This window comes from Silurus meridionalis, chromosome 4 (genome assembly GCF_014805685.1).
Source record: "Silurus meridionalis isolate SWU-2019-XX chromosome 4, ASM1480568v1, whole genome shotgun sequence".
NCBI lineage: Eukaryota > Metazoa > Chordata > Actinopteri > Siluriformes > Siluridae > Silurus > Silurus meridionalis.
This window is the reverse complement of record NC_060887.1, coordinates 10,886,115-10,906,640: the sequence shown is the minus strand read 5'-3', so window position 1 is coordinate 10,906,640 and position 20,526 is coordinate 10,886,115. Positions and strand designations below refer to the sequence as shown.

General features: G+C 35.0%; 1 protein-coding gene across 1 annotated transcript; it reads left to right on the top strand.

Moving 5' to 3' along the window:
• The first annotated feature begins 12,014 nt into the window (after window positions 1-12,014).
• On the top strand, window positions 12,015-19,193 carry LOC124384223. Its single transcript, XM_046846912.1, has 4 exons — window positions 12,015-12,154; window positions 16,861-16,906; window positions 17,297-17,330; window positions 17,574-19,193. Exon 4 carries the CDS (start codon window positions 17,584-17,586, stop codon window positions 19,120-19,122), a length of 1,539 nt encoding a protein of 512 aa, XP_046702868.1. The 5' UTR covers window positions 12,015-12,154; window positions 16,861-16,906; window positions 17,297-17,330; window positions 17,574-17,583; the 3' UTR covers window positions 19,123-19,193.
• Window positions 19,194-20,526: the final 1,333 nt, after the last annotated feature.

Below are 20,526 nucleotides of genomic sequence, written 5' to 3'. Positions count from 1 at the left end.
GCCAGAATGACAGTTACTCTAGATTAGACATGTTTTTCCTGCAGGAGGAAAAACTGAGACAAGTGTGTTCTAGTAGAGTTGCTCAGCAGGACATTTCTGATCATCATCCTCTTGTCCTAAAACTCAGAGTTCAAAAACAAACTGAAAAAAAGATCCCAAATGTTGCCACCATGTTGCCACGAACATTTCAGTACTGTCCTGACAGGAGGCCAGGAAAGATTAGTGGGGCAGAAGTTCTGAGTGCCATTAAGTCTTTGACTGACTCAGAAAACTGCAGACCTGGTATAAAGCTATTGAAATACTACAAAACAAATTGCTGTCCACTGACTGAAAGCTTAAAAATGAACTTCAATGAAAACAGATACAATTTCAATGGATTTTCCACAAAATTCTTGCAAAACGTCTCAGTGCATTCATTACCCCTTCTTTCAAGGGAAAGACAGCAACAAAGCTTGATAAACTTCACACTGTGACCTTCAAGAAAGGGTCACAGAAAATAAAGTGGAATTACATTAAGAATAGACTTCTTGACTTGAAAAGGAAACAGCTCCCATCTGAGCCCCCTGCAGAGTTCAGTATTCTGAATATACCTGAATATACAGTATATATATATATATATATATATATATATATATATATATATATATATATATATATTTCTTTTATTGCTTTTAGCAAGTGTGCGGGGGGTGTTTTAAAAGAACTGAATTTACTGAGGCATTACTGAATTTTCATAATTCTTCCTTCTACTCATGCATATTTCCAAGACAGAAGAATCTTTTCATACTTGTTGCATTTTTTTTATATATTATTGTTTACTTAAATCTTTAGCAAGTTATTTATATATTCATTGAGACTTGAAAGCACTCTTTTACATCGCTCTGTTTAAGGCCATATGTTGAATGCTGTAAATGTACAGTAGTTATCTTATGCTAGTACAGTAGAACATAATACCTTATCTTATTATTTGCTTCATTTTATTAATTATTTTGTGAAATTAGAGGTAGTGCTGTTGAGGTAGTTTTGTGCTGATGGGCTTAACATTAATAACATTTAATTAACAATAATAATTAATAGCTAACTGAAAACATCAATTAGATGTTGATTTATGTAAAAAAATTATTATTCTTGGCTCCTTAGATAGTCATGCAGAATAAAGCAGTTGACAGTGTGCTTTTCTATTTATTACATACAATGTTAAATGTCTATCCCTAACGATTACATGTTACTATTGGAAACTTGAGAATGTTTTTATTTATTATCTCTAGACTTTCTCTTAAGTAGGCCTCAAGATTAGTCATGGTCACATGATGTAGCGCTTGAGTTTTCCTTTATAATTTTTGAGCATTAAAGTATTTGGACTGAATTTGCTGAAATGCTTACACATGGGAAGCTTAGACACTGCTCTAAATGCTCTCCAACAGTAAACAGTCCTTCCGACTGTAGAATGGTAAAGTACAGTTTGTTTGGACATTGCTTTATAACCATTCTCTTATTCATGTGCAGGTCATAAAACTTATTGCTTACAACTTTTTATTAGTGATACTTTCTTAGTGAATGAGGAAGGGTGTACCTTGTTTTTTCTACCTTGTTTCTAATTGCTGGGTTTTAGGAAGAAAAATATTACATACTGAAATGTGTATTTTTTTTTTTTTTTCCGTGTGAGTTTTTTTTACTATATGCTTGACTGTAAAATTGTTCAGTACCACACAATGGCTACTGATTATAAATACCTAGGAGTGTGTACAACCGGACTACTGTATGCAGCTAAAAATCGTTTCAACAAATATGTGTGTAAGGCTTGCATTTATAGACTGTAATAATTTGCAGTACCAAATGTTGAAAGCTGTCTATGTATTATTTATATTTTAATATTTTTGTAATTTATCAATAAATATGCATCTTTGTTTCCTATGCACTATATAATTATTAAATTATAACATTTACAAACATTCCTGGCTACTTGACTACATGATTTGGCATGTCCATACTGTACAATCTCCACATATATTAAAGTGTTATTCTGTAGTAAATATTTACATTTACACTAGTTTTCCTAATTTTCCACAAGCTAAATCTGTATATTTATCGGCAGCTTTAAAAATGTGCTCCACTACCTGCTCCACACACCCACTGCGGAGTGACTTTTTGAACGCACTGTATATAAATCAAAACAATAAAATCAATTTAAAATTACTTAAAAAAAATGGTAACTGGACTGTACGGTGTTTTCTTTGCTTTAGTTGAAAATTTTCCCAAATTTTTGATTTATAGCATTTTTTTGGCCTGAATCTTCTCCAAACCCATTGCTGTTTTCTCCCTGTTCCTCCATAGTGCAGCATCTTCTGTGTTTACCTGTCCAGAGAACTCCAGAGTAGACACCTGCACTCTTGCGGGACCCGACACAAATGGGTGCAGTGCAGGACAAGATTTGATGGGTGAATGCGGATGTGGGTGGTATAATACTCATGTGCAACAATGCAAAAAGCAACAATGGCAACTAAAATAAAATTAAAACGATTTACAGGACGATGTCTGGAAGGGAACTCTCACGTGGTTCATAGAGCACACAAAGGCACATTGTCCGAAGTGCAAGACAGAGGTGAATCGCTGATTGCTACAGATATTACTTCATTGTTAAAGCAAAAGGAACATTTAAAACAACAAAACCTTGGCCTGTTTTTCACAATTGCAAATGTTGAGCTCAGTAGCGCCTAGTTTCATAACCATAAAGACTGTAGAAAGAACATCACTTATAATCTTAGACTCCAGTGCTCATGTTAGTTCTCACTTTTCAGTGTTCTGTATTGTTGAAAGATTTATGATCAAACTCTTGATGTCACCCAAATGAGGATGGGTTCCCCTTTTGAGTCTGGTTTCTCTCAAGGTTTCCTTGCCACAGTCGCCACTGCTTGCTCATCAGGGATAAATGCACACCATTCACCTTGACTGTTGATTTCTGTAAAGCTGCTTTGAGACAATGTCTGTTGTGAAAAGCGCTATAACTAAATAACGAAATAAACTTGACATGACTTTTTCATATCATTTCAGTTGATGTTCTGAAAAGTTCATTGTTTGTGTCCATGTTCATCATTTAAACAAAAACTCATACAAACTGAAATGTTCATTTATTTTTTGTTTCTTTTTTATTAATATTCAAAAAGGAAGCAAGTGAAACAAAAAAGCAGAGTAGCGGAAGAAGCAATCAGTGCATTGAAAATAAAATTACTTATACATTTTATGGGACAAAACTTAAATATTGTGGGTAAAAATAACATATTTGCATTAATGAATTTTTGTAATCGAATTACTCAAGATACTCAAAGAATTGTTACAGCCCTACTTTGCACCTCTACATTCCCTCCTGTAGTATCCCTCTGATTAGACACACTGGGGTTGGAGGTAGTGCCACTCACTATATTTTTAGGTTAGGTTACAGTGCTGGTTCTAGACATTTTTTTAGGGTGGGTTTATACAAATAAAAGCCTAATAATAAACTAATCCAGTTATTAGAATACCTAATACTGACACAATTAGAAAAATATCAAATTCAAAATAAAACTAAACAGTAATAATAAAACTTTAAAAACTTAAAACTTTTAACATTTTTTTTTACTTTAGACTCCATAAATCATGTTTTCATTGGATCAGAATATTCTCAAATACAATTAAATCTGAAATCTCTAAATCTCTAACTTTGCTCTTTGACAATAGGGGGTGAGGATTCTTGACAGTGTGACGAAGGAAATTTCACATAGTGCATCAACAACAGCCATCGTGTTGTGCAGTACCAGGAAGGATTAAATGAGGGCCATCGTTACCAATAGCATGCTTTAAGTAATTAGCTAATATTGGTTGGGATGGCGCATTGTTATTTAAATTGCTAAATTGAGATGGGTGTGATTTGGGGCACTTGTTGAGGACTGGGGAGGAGCAGTGCTTGTGCAGGGTCAATTAAAATTAGCCCTCTGATGTGCTAGCAGCAGCATTACTTCAGACACATGCAGCACTAGGCTTGCTAAATAGGCTTAAAAAAAACACAACACACATGTCAAGGTGTAATGCAGTTAAATAAAATGTAATGTGTTAAGAAGCATTCATTAGCTGCTGCACAACAATCACAAACTGAGAAGAAAATCAAATTGAAACAAAAAAGACCAATATAGATATAAAGCTGGTAAACATGTACTAGTGTGAAGTGACTGGTAAAAAAACTATTCTGTGCGGCTGGGGCGGGAAATGTTAGAGACTGATAATTATTAATTGGCTGTAGGCTGCGGCCCACCTTAACAAAAATAATTAGAAATAATGCTTCTGTTTTCTGTATATTTTCCATTTTTGCTTAAATAATAAAATCAACTACATAACACAGAACTCAAAAAAACACAAACATACATATAGGGAAAGAGAAATTAGGAAAATGGAGAGCTTGCCTCCTGTACAAGCTGAAGGCAGCGTGTATACTGGGCCGCTTAAACCAGTGAGCAGACACGCTCTCGAGGCAAGGGCCAATGCCCGGAGAATAGTGGCTCCACCCTAAGGGGGTGAAGAAAATCTGGGAGTTTTGCAGAGCCCAGGTGGACCTGTTTTATCTCAAGAGACGTCGCACTGCCCCCTCTGGTTTTCCCTAACAACCCCAGTGCTAGGGCTGGATGCTATGGTACAGGCATGGCGGCATGGCAGAGGCTGTATGCATTTCCACCTGTTGTGCTGCTCCGGGGAGTTCTGAATAGAGTTAGATGGGACGGAGTCTCTCATCCTGGTGGCCCTTTCGTGGCCAGGGAGGCAAAAGAAGAATTTCTCTTCTAGAAAGATATTTTCATTTAAGGGAAGAGTATAAATTGCACAGATTTAATACATCACAGTGTATTCGATTCCAAATTCCACATTTTTAACAGTCCTGAACACTTTTGATTATGCACAAATGTATCTTGGAAAACTCACATATAAGCAAAACAAGACGTTGTGATAAACTTGTGTACAATATTCTCTCTATAAACCTAATTTCTGAAGACTTAACTGAAGCCTTATTTCATTATTATTATTTCATTTCAAGTTTTTAAGTATGTAGCTGTCATGCGAGGAATGCGAGGCGGAAGCTGAAGTATAAACAAACAGCGTTTAATGAGAAAATAGGCAGAGCCAACACAAATACTCGCTGCGTCTGAGAATAATCCTGTGGTGCGCTTTGGGAGCGCGGTCCATGAAGTCCCGAACTGACGAAAGGCAGTCCCTGTATATAATCCAGTGGTGCGGCACCGGACGCCCCAAACCCACAGTACACACGGTGGGCCCGGGCACTCAGAGGAGGGCCCCTCAATCTGTCCAGGGCCGAAGGGGACCCGGTAGGCATCGCCACGCAACTGGGGAAAGCAGGGGAGGACCCGAGGCGGAGCAACCCCTCCTGCAAAGAGCCAGAACAGAGCAACATTCCCCGCGGAGTCCTGGAGCGGTAAGACGTCTTTGGCAATGACGAGAGCTAGGATGACGTCTTCAGTGGAGACAGGAAGTGGGGAGATGCCCAATGTGGAGGACCGGAGTGGAGTGATGCCCACCACAGGGGCCTGGAGCGGAGCGACATCCTCGGAGGAGACCGGAGGCTGCGCGACGCCCACCGCGTAGATCCGGAGCCGAGAGGTGTTCACCGTGGAGACCGGGAATGGAGCAATGCCCTCAGGGCAAGCCGTTGCCTTCTAAAGGAGCCCGTGGGTGGCGGTACGACCTTCGTCTGGGGACTCTAGAGCGGAGCTGCGCTCTCCTGGGGTCTCTGAAGTGGAGCTGCGCTCTCCTGGGGTCTCTGGAGCGGAGCTGCGCTCTCCTGGGGACTCTGGAGCAGAGATCTCCTGGAAACCCTGGAGCAGGGCATAGCTTTTGAAAGTAGGGGAGAGATAGTGGAGATCCGCTGTGATCATCCCGAGCCCCCTCGTGAGAAGCTGGACAAGTTGGTTGCGCTCCACTACTCACTGGCCAGAGAGAGAGATTCCCCAGACAGGAGAGAGATGTAGAGCGCGATCTTAGCTCTTTCCGCGGGGAACAGGGATAAACACGCCTCCACATACCTGCCGACGCTTCGTAGAAGCATGCCCCACTCAGCCCTGTCGCCGGAGAAGCGAGCAGGGAAATCCATGACGTCAACAAGGGGGCATGGCGCTGGTGTGGGTGAACGAGGGGTTTATATAGGAGGATATTAGATGAATGAGCCTCAGGGGTGCCCAATGAAGCCGAGAGCTCAGGAGCACACGAAGGCAAAGACAGCCGAAGGGGGCGTGGCAGGTGGATTCCTGACAGTAGCGAATTTAGCTCGCACAAAAAGACATATTTTTGAGTAATTATAACGGGTTATAAGTACTCCTAAATATTTAAATTAAGTTGTTAAATTGATGGTAATGGAATTAACGTTTTAATTATTTGGTCTGTTCTTCACCAAACAGACAGTATAATCTTTTACTAATTCTATAAAAGGGGTATTTTCCCGGCCCTTTACTTTATACCGTACAATTAATAATGCATGTAATTCAGATGGAATGTTGCAGGAACCTTGAAATGTGAGCGGCACTCAGAGACAATCACTTATGAAAAGTACGCCGTTTAATGAATGAGACAAACACAACATAAAACTATCTACACAAACATACAAAAGAAATAAAGGAAATTTAAATTAAAATAAACAAAAGTTAAAATTAGGAAAAGGAGGAAGAGAAGGAAAAGAAGGAAGAGAGTAAGAAAGGAAAGAAATGGCAAGCTTAAACTTTTAAATTAACCACATCCTAAATGAGAAATCATCAAAGAATTCAAATTCACCTTAAAATTAAGGGGCTCAAGTTTAGTTTATTGTAATTCTTTGTTTATTATTTTATTAAGTACAGGTTTTAAACATGCTTGCATTCTTTTCTGAAATAATGATATTTTTCTTTTGATTTTGAAAGAAAGGCATTTGGAATGTACTTAAATCATGTCTGCCTTTTATCAGTCATTTGGTATTTCTTCAGATTTGCTTAAAGGCCTGGGAATAGTCGATGAATATGTACGATGATAAGAGGTATTTATATGCATAAAATGTATATATTTTTAATTTACGGTGTTAATAATATATAAGACTGTCAATTATTTTGGTATGTCCAGAGGACAAGATGTGTCAAGGTTTGTAAATTATTACAGCAATGTGGTAGTGCTTTATGCAATCATTATATACACAACATCCAGCTTTTTTCTAGCCCAGTGCTATTTAAAATGCATTCATGTTTACAGTGTTTATGAAAGAATTGCTTTCATTAAAAAATGTTTGTTTCAAAAAAGTTTATTTATAATTTATTTCTTGTGGGTGTGTGATATTCACAATAAACATTATGTATAATGATGTACACATGTGCATGTCTGCCCCGTTGTGTATTTAACTGTTACTTCTATCTTATTTTTAAGTGAAGACTTTTAGCTGTAGTTCTGAACAACAGTCAGACAGTAATTACCAGCCAGGTATTAGTAAAGATAAATATCAAGTAGTGTAACTACTTTAACAACAGCAGAACATTTGACTGTTTAATGATCTGGAGTGCTCAGGTGTGTGTTTACACCTTGTAATTATACAATTATAGAACATCAGCAATAAGCTCAGAGAGAAAATTGTTGCTGTTCAGCAATCTGGGAAGGGTTATAATTCCAAGCTGCAGTTCCACATTATTGTTGAATGACACAGCTGAAGGAACTGAGCAACATTCTCTGTTGCAGTGAGCAGGGAAATTTATATAGATGTGACCTTGGGGGATAGAGACACCGTGCAGAGATGAGGGTGCTTTTGTTTATATGTGTTTCAGTTTACGCTACCTTGAGAACCAACCTGTATAAATCATGAGGGTGCACGTGTACTGTAATGTGTTTCAGCTCGATGTACTGAAAAGTAAAAGTAGAACTTAAAATAAGGTCTGCGGCCGAATAAAATCAGTTTTGTTTGGTGAACCCATTGTCTTAATCCTCTTAATCCTACCCTGAGAAAATAAGCTCTCCACACACATCAAAACTGGAAAGCTAAAACAAAGGCTTGGTATATGAAGATATTACATAAATAAGAATAAGCAAGCACATGGGTAGACAAACATGAAAGTGAGATATTTAAACATAAACCAAATAAGGCATGAAAAAACTGACTAATCACAGACAGGGGTGGAAACATGGCATAAATCAAAACAAAGATGCACATGGCTAGACAAACGTGAAAATAAGTTAGAGTGGTGGGAGCTGGCATGTTACAATCTCTGAAAATTACACAATTTTTAGACCACTATTTAAATGTATGCAAAAATGAAATAATACATATGTATAACAGATCAGATTTTCTGCAACTTTTATTCTTAACACTGAAGTACTGTAATCCAAATCAGCTTGAATGTACATTGTTATTGAAGCAAAAAAAATAAAATAAAAAAACCATTAAGAAACTCTGAAGGTTGTTTAAATATTTATAAGATTCTGTGTGCCATTCAAGTTGGTGCATTGTGTTAAATGTATCAAATTCCATCCAGCTGCTTTTTCGTTTCTTGTTCAATTTTAAGTGAGCACTAAATGATTATAACTTAATCACCACCAGGGATGGGCAGTATTTATGATACATGTTTTTAAAAACGTATTTCAAATATAAAATAGGATTTTGTAATTTGTATTCAATAGGGTTAATAAAAATGTCTTCATATTCTGTATCAAAACACTTTTATTTATTTATTTTATGTAGTTTTAATATCTTGTAAAATCTACATATCATCATAAAAATGCAGCCTCTGATTGGTGTCCACTAAGTAGTTTGCCTAGATTGTTGAGATGAGAACAGAAAATGGATCTATTTTGAAGAAGGTGGTCAGGATGCCAGCTTTTAAACAGGTGTCCAATGATTGATAAATAAATATTTAATTAATGACTTTTGTACCCTAATTGCTGTTTAGTCGCCTCATGATTTGCCTCCCACTGCATGAATGACTGCCTGACACATAATCATAGTGTTGTTCATGCAAAGTAGTCCTTCATTATCAAACACCAGTGCTGGCAAAATACACACATCCTTCACTTAAGAAGAAGTACAGACACTCATGTTTTAAAATAAAATAGTTGAAGTACGGAATATACTTTTTTACTCAAATTAAGGTAAAGAACTTTGGGCTCTGATGTTCTTAAGTAAAAAGTAGTCATTACTACTACCTGCTTTAGTGTCACGCTGGTAACTGGACATTAATATTAGGGCTGTCAATCAATTGAAATATTTACAGTAATCGCAACTTATTCACACATTTCTATCTGTTTTTAATGTACTATATATTAATATTTAGTTTTTAATACTCTAAGCAACATGGGCATGCAGAAATATGGATGCTTTATGCAAATGTTTATTATTAGCGAAACCAAACTCAACATAAATCATAAAGACAAAATATTACTGTAAATGTTTTAAAGTAATTATGGTAGTTTAAATTATGTAAATTATCAGGACACCAAACGGAACTTTTGCTATGCTTCCACACGTATGGTTAATGAGGTGATCAGAAGAAACAGTACCTATTCTAAATTTCATACAGATTACGAAATCAGTGTATATTTGTTTTCGATGTGAACTGGTTCGTGTAAAAGACTTTTCGAGCTTTGTGTGACGGGAGATGACACAGCAGAGAGCACCCCATATCTGTTATCTTTATTTTACAAAAGCACACCGTTTTATTGTTATTGTGTATACAAGTAAAAGTAGACAGATTCAAATCATGTATTGTTCTTATCTGCACGTTCAAAAAAGCCTGAGCAATTTAAGTTCGTTTTGGCCTTATTAGGAAAAATGCCATGAATAATTGTATGTTGTGCTGAAGGTTTTTATTTCAAAACCTTTTATATTTATTTATTTATTTATTTATTTATTTATTTATTTATTTATTTATTTATTTATTTATATTTTTATACAAATGGTCAAAAGGAAATGCAACCTGCATTAATAATGCGTTTATAACATTTAGTGCCATTAAAATGAATTAGCGTTTGACAGCCCTAATATATAAATACACTAAAAAACTAATTTAAAATGTTGTTACCTAATGAATGTATCCAGGCTGAACAACTAACATATAGAACACAAGTTAAAAACACATAAAAAGTACAGTTATTTGTGTAGCAATGTAATAAGTAAAAGTAAAAATCTGAAAAATAAATAGTGAAGTAAAGTACTGATTCCAGAAAAATGTACTTAAGTACAGGAACGAAGTATTTGTACTTCATTTATTCTCACCTCTGCCAAACACCAATTAATTAAATTAGGATACAATTATGAGTCATTCAGAAACTGTTAAACATTAAACTGTTGGTTACTTTAAAACTAACATTCATCTGGGAAACCACAGGGATCAACATTTGATCTGTTAACTGGTTGCATGTGTCACATTTATTGCATGACTCAGCCAGAGAAAAGCTGTTGCTATGGAACTCTAAAAACAGCATTGATAATAGATACTTAAATTGAAAAATGTTCATATTATAAGTTAAACAATTTAGAAATCTTTGTGCATATACACAATAATAGCTCCTACTATGCGTTACTATATCTAAATACAGTAGCACATAAATACATATAAAAATACATAAAACCTATAAAAAGCAATGCCAGTATATTTAAAACAAATTGTGTTTTATTTGAAATGACTGTACATACTGTATGTATTTCAGTTTTACTATATTAATTTGCTTGTTTTATTTTTTAAATGTTAGTGATTACTGGTAATAAAAATGTTGAATTTAGTAATAAATAATGGTCTGCTAATTCTTAGAAAACATTAATAGCTTTAATTTCTTGTAGTAGATTAGTCTAGTAGATTAGTTTTGGGCAGTCAGAGGAAATTTCAAAGATACAAGCAACATAAACATACACTAGTGTTGCTGCATTTTTAGATACAAATTAAGCTCTTAAGTTGTTTGTCTGGTCTTTACGGTAAGGCGGGATATGAGAATTGACAATGGTATGACATTACACATTCTACTTAATAAAAAGGGTGTGTTTACACACGTATTAAATACTTGAGTACTATACATAGACCTACTTTATTTCAGGGTGCAGCTCATAAACCCAGATCAACATGTTATATACATTTATTCATGTATTTGTCTTTACATATACCATGGCATTATAAAATGCATGTTTATTTAAATTACAGTGCTAGATCTTTTATCCAAACTATAAATAATAGAAAGAGAAGACTATTCAAGTATACATTTTTTGAGTTGTGATTAGAATGTTTCCCAAAGGTATCTATTTTCCTTTAATTATATAATTTTTTTTCTTTCAATGAACTATAGAAGAAACTTCTATGCCAAAGTTTACATCTATGTCAATTGGCAGATGCCTCTATCCAGAGTTATTTATAATTGTCCCATTTATACATTTATACATTTATACATATTTTCAAGAGCCCATGAGTGGGAGCTTCCATTTAGAAGTCCATTGTCTTAGTCACTGAGCTAGCACTTTCTCTAAATGAAGCTGTAGTAAATTAACCAAGTGTGTGAGTGGAAAATGGATGCAGAGGTTTTCTTAATGAAGAGCACACATAAAATAGACATAAAATAAGCAAAGAAACTAAAAGAACAAAGGTAATAATGAAGACCATTGAGAGATAACCAACATTAAGTGGTGAGTTTTTATAGATAAGTGGTACATACACAATCATAGTCCAAATAATACCATTACTAAACAATATGAAAACAAATCACTGAGCCAAGGTTTGGCAAACAGCAGAAAACAAAGACAAATGAATATATTACTTCAGTAATTAGTTGGTGACCGAACACTTTTATTAACTTTATTTAGTAACTTAATTTTATTTGTTCACTCAATATGTTATATTCTACATGTTCTTGCAACATTTACAGGTAACCATAAAAACACACACACATCTCTAAGCATGCTTAAACCTTAAAGGGTTAGGCATGACATCATGAAAAATGGGTTGTGCTCATGCAAATGTTGCATAAATGCGTATGTGTGAATTTCCTGCTCATTGCGTTTCTGTTTCTCCTGTCTTGCTTTATAGGTCTCTCTTCTTAAACTCTACTTTAAATAGTTTTAAATCTTTCCAAGTACAAATTAGCCTTTTCATCTGGTACACTTCTACATTTTTCCTGAAGGTGATTGGGCAAGGTAAGTTACTAACAATGGATTGTACAAAATAACAATTGAAAAAAATGTGTATTTATCATTTTATAAATTATTGTATTTAAAATAGTATTAATAACAGTACACAAAGGACATTTTAATATAACACTTTTTAGTATTTGAACTAATCTGTACTTTTAAAATAACAACACTTTTTAGTATGTGAACTAATCTGTACTTTTATAAATGTATTTTTTTGTAATTGTTGTATTTTTAATATTTAGGTGTTGGTATTACTAACATTATAAATAGTTTTGGTTATCTAAATGGATATATTATAAATGATCAGTTTTTGGCCATTAGTCAAAAAACTGGTTAGGCCAGCCAGTGGAAACTTGTTCTAACTGGTAATTTCAAGGCAAACACAGGTGTCTGCTTTTTACTTAAATGAAAACCCATCAACGCATGTAGATTGCACTTTACTGTGTTTGTCTCTCTTGTCATTTATATATATATATATATATATATATATATATATATATATATATATATATATATATATATAATGGAACCTTGGATTGCGAGTAAGGCAATAAATATATATATTTTGCCTTACTCGCTATCCAAGGTTCCACTGTATAACAGTTTTATATGGTGTATTTTATTTACAGAAGTATAATGTAATATTTATTTTTAGATTTACTGTACATGTAGGATTAAGAATTCCTTGCTTACATACAGCACATTGAACAAAATAGAGAGAAATATCTAAAAAAATATTATATTTTAAAATAAGTGTGATTTATTCACAGAAATTCACAAAGTCATTAATAATGACTGAGCTAAATGTGAGAATGATCTACCACCTTTAGTGGACTTTGCAATTCTAGGAACTAGTAGAAGTCAAGAGTTTTGAGATCTCAGGGAGGATGACGGATTGTAGCATGTTAAAAGACTGGATAGATACATGGGAGCTAAATCATTTAGTGTTTTATGAGTAAGAAGTAGTAGTTTGTAGTCGATTCTAAACTTAACAGGTAGCCAGTGTAGGGACGATAAGATTGGGGTTATATGATCATATTTTCTTGACCTTGTGAGAACTCTGGCTGCCGCATTCTGAACTAACTGAAGCTTGTTTATTATTGATGCAGGACATCCACCTAGTAATGCATTACAATAGTCTATTCTGGAGGTCATGAACGCATGGACGAGCTTCTCTGCATCGGATATAGATAACATGTTTCTTAGCTTAGCAATGTTTCTAAGGTGGACGAAGGCTGTTTTTGTAACTTGGTTGATTTGATTTTTGAAAGATAAGTTGCTGTCTAAAATAACTCCCAGGTCTTTTACTGTTGAACTAGTAGTTACAGAACATCCATCTAAATGCAGGTTGAAATGCTGGAGCGTTTGTGTACTGGTTTTTGGCCCGATGAGCAAAATCTCCGTCTTATCAGAATATAATAGTAGAAAGTTATGGGTCATCCAGTCTTTTCATTCATTAATACACTCAGTTATCCGAGCTTATTGAGCTGTGTTGCCTGGTTTTTATGAGATATATAACTGGGTATCATCAGCATAACAGTGGAAGCTAAATCCATGCCCTCTAATAATATTTCCTAAGGGAAGCATGTATATTGTGAAAAGCAGGGGTCCTAAAACTGAACCTTGTGGCACGCCATAATTTACTAGCATTAACCTGGATGGCTCTCTATTTAAGTCTGCAAAATGTAACGATCGGACAGGTAGGATTTAAACCAGCTTAATGCCTGTCCCTGAATGCCAATGTAATTTTGTAAGTGATCTAGGAGAAGATCATTTCCTATAGTGTCGAATACAGCACTAAGATCTAGTAAAACTAACAGCGAGATGAAGCCTTGGTCTGGAGCTAAAAACAGGTCATTAGTGATTAGTACTATGATGGGGCCTAAAACCTGACTGAAACTCTTCAAATATATTGTTCTCTTGTAAGTGGGAACATAACTGGGCAGCGACAATCTATTTTCTAAAATCTTAGACATAAATGGGAGATTTGAAATGGGTCTGTAATTAGATAGCTTGTTTGGATCCAAATTAGGTTTCTTAATCAGGGGCTTAATAACTGCTAACTTGACGGATTTAGGGACGTGACCTAAAGATAGTGAGTAGTTAATAATATTCAGAAGAGGCTCACCAGCTGTATGTAACACTTCCTTCAATAGATTAGTTGGAATAGGATCTAACTGATTTGTTGTTGATTTAGCTTTTGTAATAACATCATACAGCTCATCCTGTCCTATACATGTAAAGCAGTGTAGTTGTGGAGTTGTAGGTGAGAATGTGTAAGGAGATGCTGTCAGAGTTTGGACCACCACAATTGTTTTTCTAATATTTTAAATTTTTTTCAGTGAAGAAATTCATAAATTCCTCACTACTAAACTGTGATGGAACACATTTTGGGATTGTTTTTGTTGTTTTCTATGAGTTTGCTCAGGAGTTCAGCTCTAGCAGCTTTTAACGCCTGTCTGTAGCTGGGCATACTGTCTTTATACGCAATTCTAAATACCTCCAATTTAGTTTTCATCCATTTTCTCTCCAGATTACGGGCTGTTCTCTAGAGGGCATGTGTATGACTATTATACCAAGGTGCAGGTGTTTGTTCTCTAACCTTTTTTAACCGGATGGGGGCAACAGTGTCTAATGTGCTAGTGAGGATAAGGTCTATGTTGTTAGACATTTCATCAAGATTATTAGCAGTTATGGGTTTAGAGAGAAATTGAGATAAATCAGGCAGGTTTAATCTGTTCTTAGTGGTGTGAACAATAGTCCTACCAGGTCGATAACGTGGTGAAATACGGCTAATCTGCTCTACCGGCAGTGTGTACAGAATGAGGTTATAGTCTGTGATGTCATCACTCTGAGGTAAAATTTCTATATCAGTGACGTCTGCTTCGTGGGATATTATTAAGTCTAATGTGTGGTTGATGCGATGGGTTGGTCTGGTGACATTTTGTTTAACCCTAAAAGAGATTAATAAATCCACAAATGATAATCCTAGAGCATCGTTTGCATCATCTACATGAATTTTAAAATCTCCTACAAGCAGCACTTTATCAAAATTGATGAATTTCTTGTAATTTCTTGTAATTTTGATGATTAGGTTTTCAGCTAATAGAAACACAAAATTGAGTATCTCAGAAAATTAGAGTATTGTGAAAAAGTTCAATATTGGAAACTTGCGGTGTCGCACTCTAGTTACCTAATTAAATCCAAACACCTGCAAAGGTTTCCTAAACGTTTAAATGGTGTCTCAGTCTGGTTCAGGCTACACAATCACGGGGGAAGATTGCTGACTTGACAGTTGTCCAGAAGCCAATCATTGTCACCCTGCACATGGAGGGTAAAACACAAAACTCATCGCTAAAGAAGCTGGCTGTTCACAGAGTGCTGTATCTAAGCACATTAATAAAAAGTTAAATGGAAGGAAAAATGTGGTAGAAAAAGGTGAAACGAAGCCTATTCAAGAATTTAAGGGAGATTTAGAAAGAGTGGACTGCAGCTGGAGTCAGTGCCACCACACACAGACGTATCCATGGGCTACAACTGATGCATTTCTTGTGTCAAGCCACTCCTGAACCAGAGACAATGTCAGAGGTGTCTCACCTGAGCAAAGGACAAAAAAGGACTGGACTGTTGCTCACTGGGCCAAAGTCGTCTTTCAGATGAAAGAAAAGAAAATGTTTCATTTTATTTGGAAATCAATTTCCCAGAGTCTGGTAGAAGAGCGCAGAGGCACAGGATCCAAGTTGCTTGAGGTCCAGTGAAAAGTTTGCACAGTCAGTGGTGGTTTGGGGAGCCATCTGCTGGTAGTGGTTCACATTGTTTTATCAAGTCCAGGGTCAGATCAGCCATCTACTAGGATGCTTTAGAGCACTTCATGCTTCCCTCTGCTGATCAGCTTTATGGAGATACTGATTTCATTTTCCAGCAGGATTTGAAAATCTAAAAATTAAAACTCTAAACTGACTTTGGCATATGTTGTACAGTTATACACGTACTGAACAAACAGGAACAAATCAGTAATTGCACTTTTGATTAGCCATATGAACTGCAGCTACTAAAACTTTAACAATTTGTTTTTGAAGGAATGTACTCTTGCAGAGCACTGGGGGTCAAGGCTAATAAACACTTTCTGAATAGTTTCAAAACTGTATTTTATTTCTTTAGGATAGTAGTTTTCTTTGTAATACTGTCCACTATGAGTTGATGTGTACTGTCCTGGTAAATCCTCCTAAACAAAAACTGCTTTTTCCAAGACATCTGCTCTGTTCAGCAACACTTCAAGAACTCTCAACACTGGGACACACACAAAGCTTTTTTAGTGTAGTCTATCAAATCGGTACGCCACAGGATCAATAACTTGAAAATGCTCTTTAAAATAAGCGTTCCATCTGTATTCTGTTGAGAGAGTTCCCTCTTCCCAGTGGCTGTTAAAACAGGATTTGTTTTGAGCACTTCTGCTGATATCAATTCAGCAAGCTCTTCTGCCAATGACTCATCAATGTGGCTTTCATACTTTCTTGAAATATCCCTGATTTTTTGTTTTGCTTTATACCTAAACAACGAAACAATATCACACATCCAACTTAATATTTTTTTTTCCAGAAACTATTGTTGATGTCAATTTTATAGACCAGCTGTTTAACCAATAGTTACAACACTTGTGATGAATTTTTGTGTCAAACGCTTTATATTTCTTTTCTTATACAAACTAGGTTTTTCATCTGATACACTTCATCTTCCACCAGACGATTGTGCAAGGTAGGTTCCCAACAATGAAAAAAAAGAAAAGAATAATAACAATACACAAAGGACACTTTTTAAAACTAATCTGTACTTTAAAAAAAAAAATTATGTAATTTATTTGTACTTTGTATTTGTTGTTTACCTAACATTATTAGTTTTGATTATCTGAATGGATTTAATGTAAATGATTAGTTTTGACCATTAATATAGTAGTTAGGGCAGCCAGTGTAAATTGGTTTCAACAGGTAAATAAAGTAAATGAATTTCAGTGCAAACATGGTTGTCTCTTTGCATATATTTGTACCATATATATAATCTTTCAAATAAATGAATGTAATGTATAATATTATGAGATAATTTCCTCTATGCACAATATTATAATTAATATTTAATTTCTATTCCCAGCCGACATTTGTGTGCAAACTACATTTCTAACAAGGTAATCTATTTAATTTCATGTATTTAATAAAGTACTTTATTTATGGTGCGGTAGAATGTTTTCTAAAAACAATATACATAATGTATAGATTACTGTGTTCATAAGATAACATGAAAATGCACCCATAAATGTATGGCCTGACTTAGATGTGTTTTGATATTTATTAAACATAGTATTAAACATACAATACACAACAGACCATATACAGGAAAATTTTAACTATTTTAACTATTTTATTTACAGAGGTTTAATAATGACATCACAAACAAAATTAAGTCTTCGTTTTGTCACCTGGAACACTTGTGGTATTAAAGAAACCCAAAGGTCACCCGGAAAGATTTCTAAGTTGTTAAAAACCCTTCAAGACCTTCGAGCTGACATTGTCTTTTTACAAGAAACACATCTTGGACCAAAGTGTTACAACATCCTGAAAGAGAATCCTGGAAATAACTGGAAAGTGTACTTCACTGTGCACAAACCCCGCAGCAAAGGAGTTGCAATACTGATAAGAGACAAAGTTCCGTTTGAGTACATATGCCATGATGAGGATTGTAGTGGAGGTTACATTGTGCTCTTTTGTCGTCTGTTTGGTGAACTATACACTCTTGTTAACCTGTATAAGCATAAGGCAGACAAAGTTGTGTTAGCTAGATTAAAGGAATATCTGATGGAGACGGCTGAGGGTGTTCTCATATGTGGAGGTGATTTCAACACAGTTTTACACCCCAGCTTTGATCGTAATCAATCATCTGCATGGCATTCACCAGGTCGAGCTATTTTAGAAGACTTTACTGCATCTCTGAATCTAAGAGACACATGGTCATACTTACACCCCACTGAGAAGGATTTTACTCGAAGCCAGAATGACAGTTACTCTAGATTAGACATGTTTTTCCTGCAGGAGGAAAAAATTAGACAAGTGTGTTCTAGTAGAGTTGCTCAGCAGGACATTTCTGATCATCATCCTCTTGTCCTAAAACTCAGAGTTCAAAAACAAACTGAAAAAAAGATCCCAAATGTTGCCACCATGTTGCCACGAACATTTCAGTACCCTCCTAAAATGTTGGACAGGAGGCCAGGAAAGATTAGTGGGGCAGAAGTTCTGAGTGCCATTAAGTCTTTGACAGACTCAGAAAACTGCAGACCTGGTATAGATCAAGAGGAAAACTACAAAACAAATTGCTGTCCACTGACTGAAAGCTTAAAAATGCAGTTCAATGAAAACAGATACAATTTCATTCCTAAAACAAGCAGAGAAAAATGGATTTTCCACAAAATTCTAGCAAAACGTCTCAGTGCATTCATTACCCCTTCTTTCAAAGGAAAGACAGCAACAAAGCTTGATAAACTTCACACTGTGACCTTCAAGAAAGGGTCACAGAAAATAAAGTGGAATTACATTAAGAATAGACTTCTTGACTTGAAAAGGAAACAGCTCCCATCTGAGCCCCCTGCAGAGTTCAGCATTCTCTTTTCCCTCCTTCCATGGGCTGAAAACGCTAAGGTTCGCAAAGATTTGTTACCTAGTTCTCCACTCACCAATACTATCCTCAATCTGGCTCTGAAACATCTTGAAACAAATGTTTACCGCTATGAATGGAAGTGTAAGCAGGCTGGACACCTAAGTGGCAAACATCATAAGCCTGCATGTAAGGAGATCCTGTCTAAAGCTAGTGTTTGCTTTCAACGACAGGTCATGCTCATACATATGCGGTCAAAAGTAAAAGATGACGTCTTATCAGATGTGCAAAAATTCCAGGAAAGTTCAGGGCTGGAAATAAATATTACATAAGATATGAATTTCTGAGCAGAACAGATATATCTGCTCTCTCTCTCTCTCTCTCTCTCTCTCTCCGCTATATATATATATATATATATATATATATATATATATATATATATATATATATATATATATATATATATAGATACACCTCTACCTGAATATACAGTATATATATATATATATATATATATATATATATATATATATATATATATATATATATATATATATATCTTCCTTCTACTCATGCATATTTCCAAGACAGAAGAATCTCTTCATACTTTGTTGCATTTTTTTTATATATTATTGTTTACTTAAATATTTAGCAAGTTATTTATATATTCATTGAGACTTGAAAGCACTCTTTTACATCGCTCTGTTTAAGGCCATATGTTGAATGCTGTAAATGTACAGTAGTTATCTTATGCTAGTACAGTAGAACATAATACCTTATCTTATTATTTGCTTCATTTTATTAATTATTTTGTGAAATTAGAGGTAGTGCTGTTGAGGTAGTTTTGTGCTGATGGGCTTAACATTAATAACATTTAATTAACAATAATAATTAATAGCTAACTGAAAACTTCAATTAGATGTTGATTTATGTAAAAAAATTATTATTCTTGGCTCCTTAGATAGTCATGCAGAATAAAGCAGTCGACACTGTGCTTTTCTATTTATTACATACAATGTTAAATGTCTATCCCTAACGATTACATGTTACTCTTGGAAACTAGAGAATGTTTTTATTTATTATCTCTAGACTTTCTCTTAAGTAGGCCTCAAGATTAGTCATGGTCACATGATGTAGCGCTTGAGTTTTCCTTTATAATTTTTGAGCATTAAATTATTTGGACTGAATTTGCTGAAATGCTTACACATGGGAAGCTTAGACACTGCTCTAAATGCTCTCCAACAGTAAACAGTCCTTCCAACTGTAGAATGGTAAAGTACAGTTTGTTTGGACATTGCTTTATAACTATTCTCTTATTGATGTGCAGGTCATAAAACTTATTGCTTACAACTTTTTATTAGTGATACATCCTTAGTGAATGAGGAAGGGTGTACCTTGTTTTTTCTACCTTGTTTCTAATTGCTGGGTTTTAAGAAGAAAAATAATACATACTGAAATGTGTATTTTTTTTTTTCTTTCAGTGTGATTTTTTTTTACTATATGCTTGACTGTAAAATTGTTCAGTACCACACAGTGGCTACTGATTATAAATACCTAGGAGTGTGTACAACCCGACTACTATATGCAGCTAAAAATCGTTTTAACAAATATGTGTGTAAGGCTTGCATTTATAGACTGTAATAGTTTGCAGTACCAAATGTTAAAAGCTGTCTATGTATTATTTATATTTTAATATTTTTGTAATTTATCAATAAATATGCATCTTTGTTTCCTAT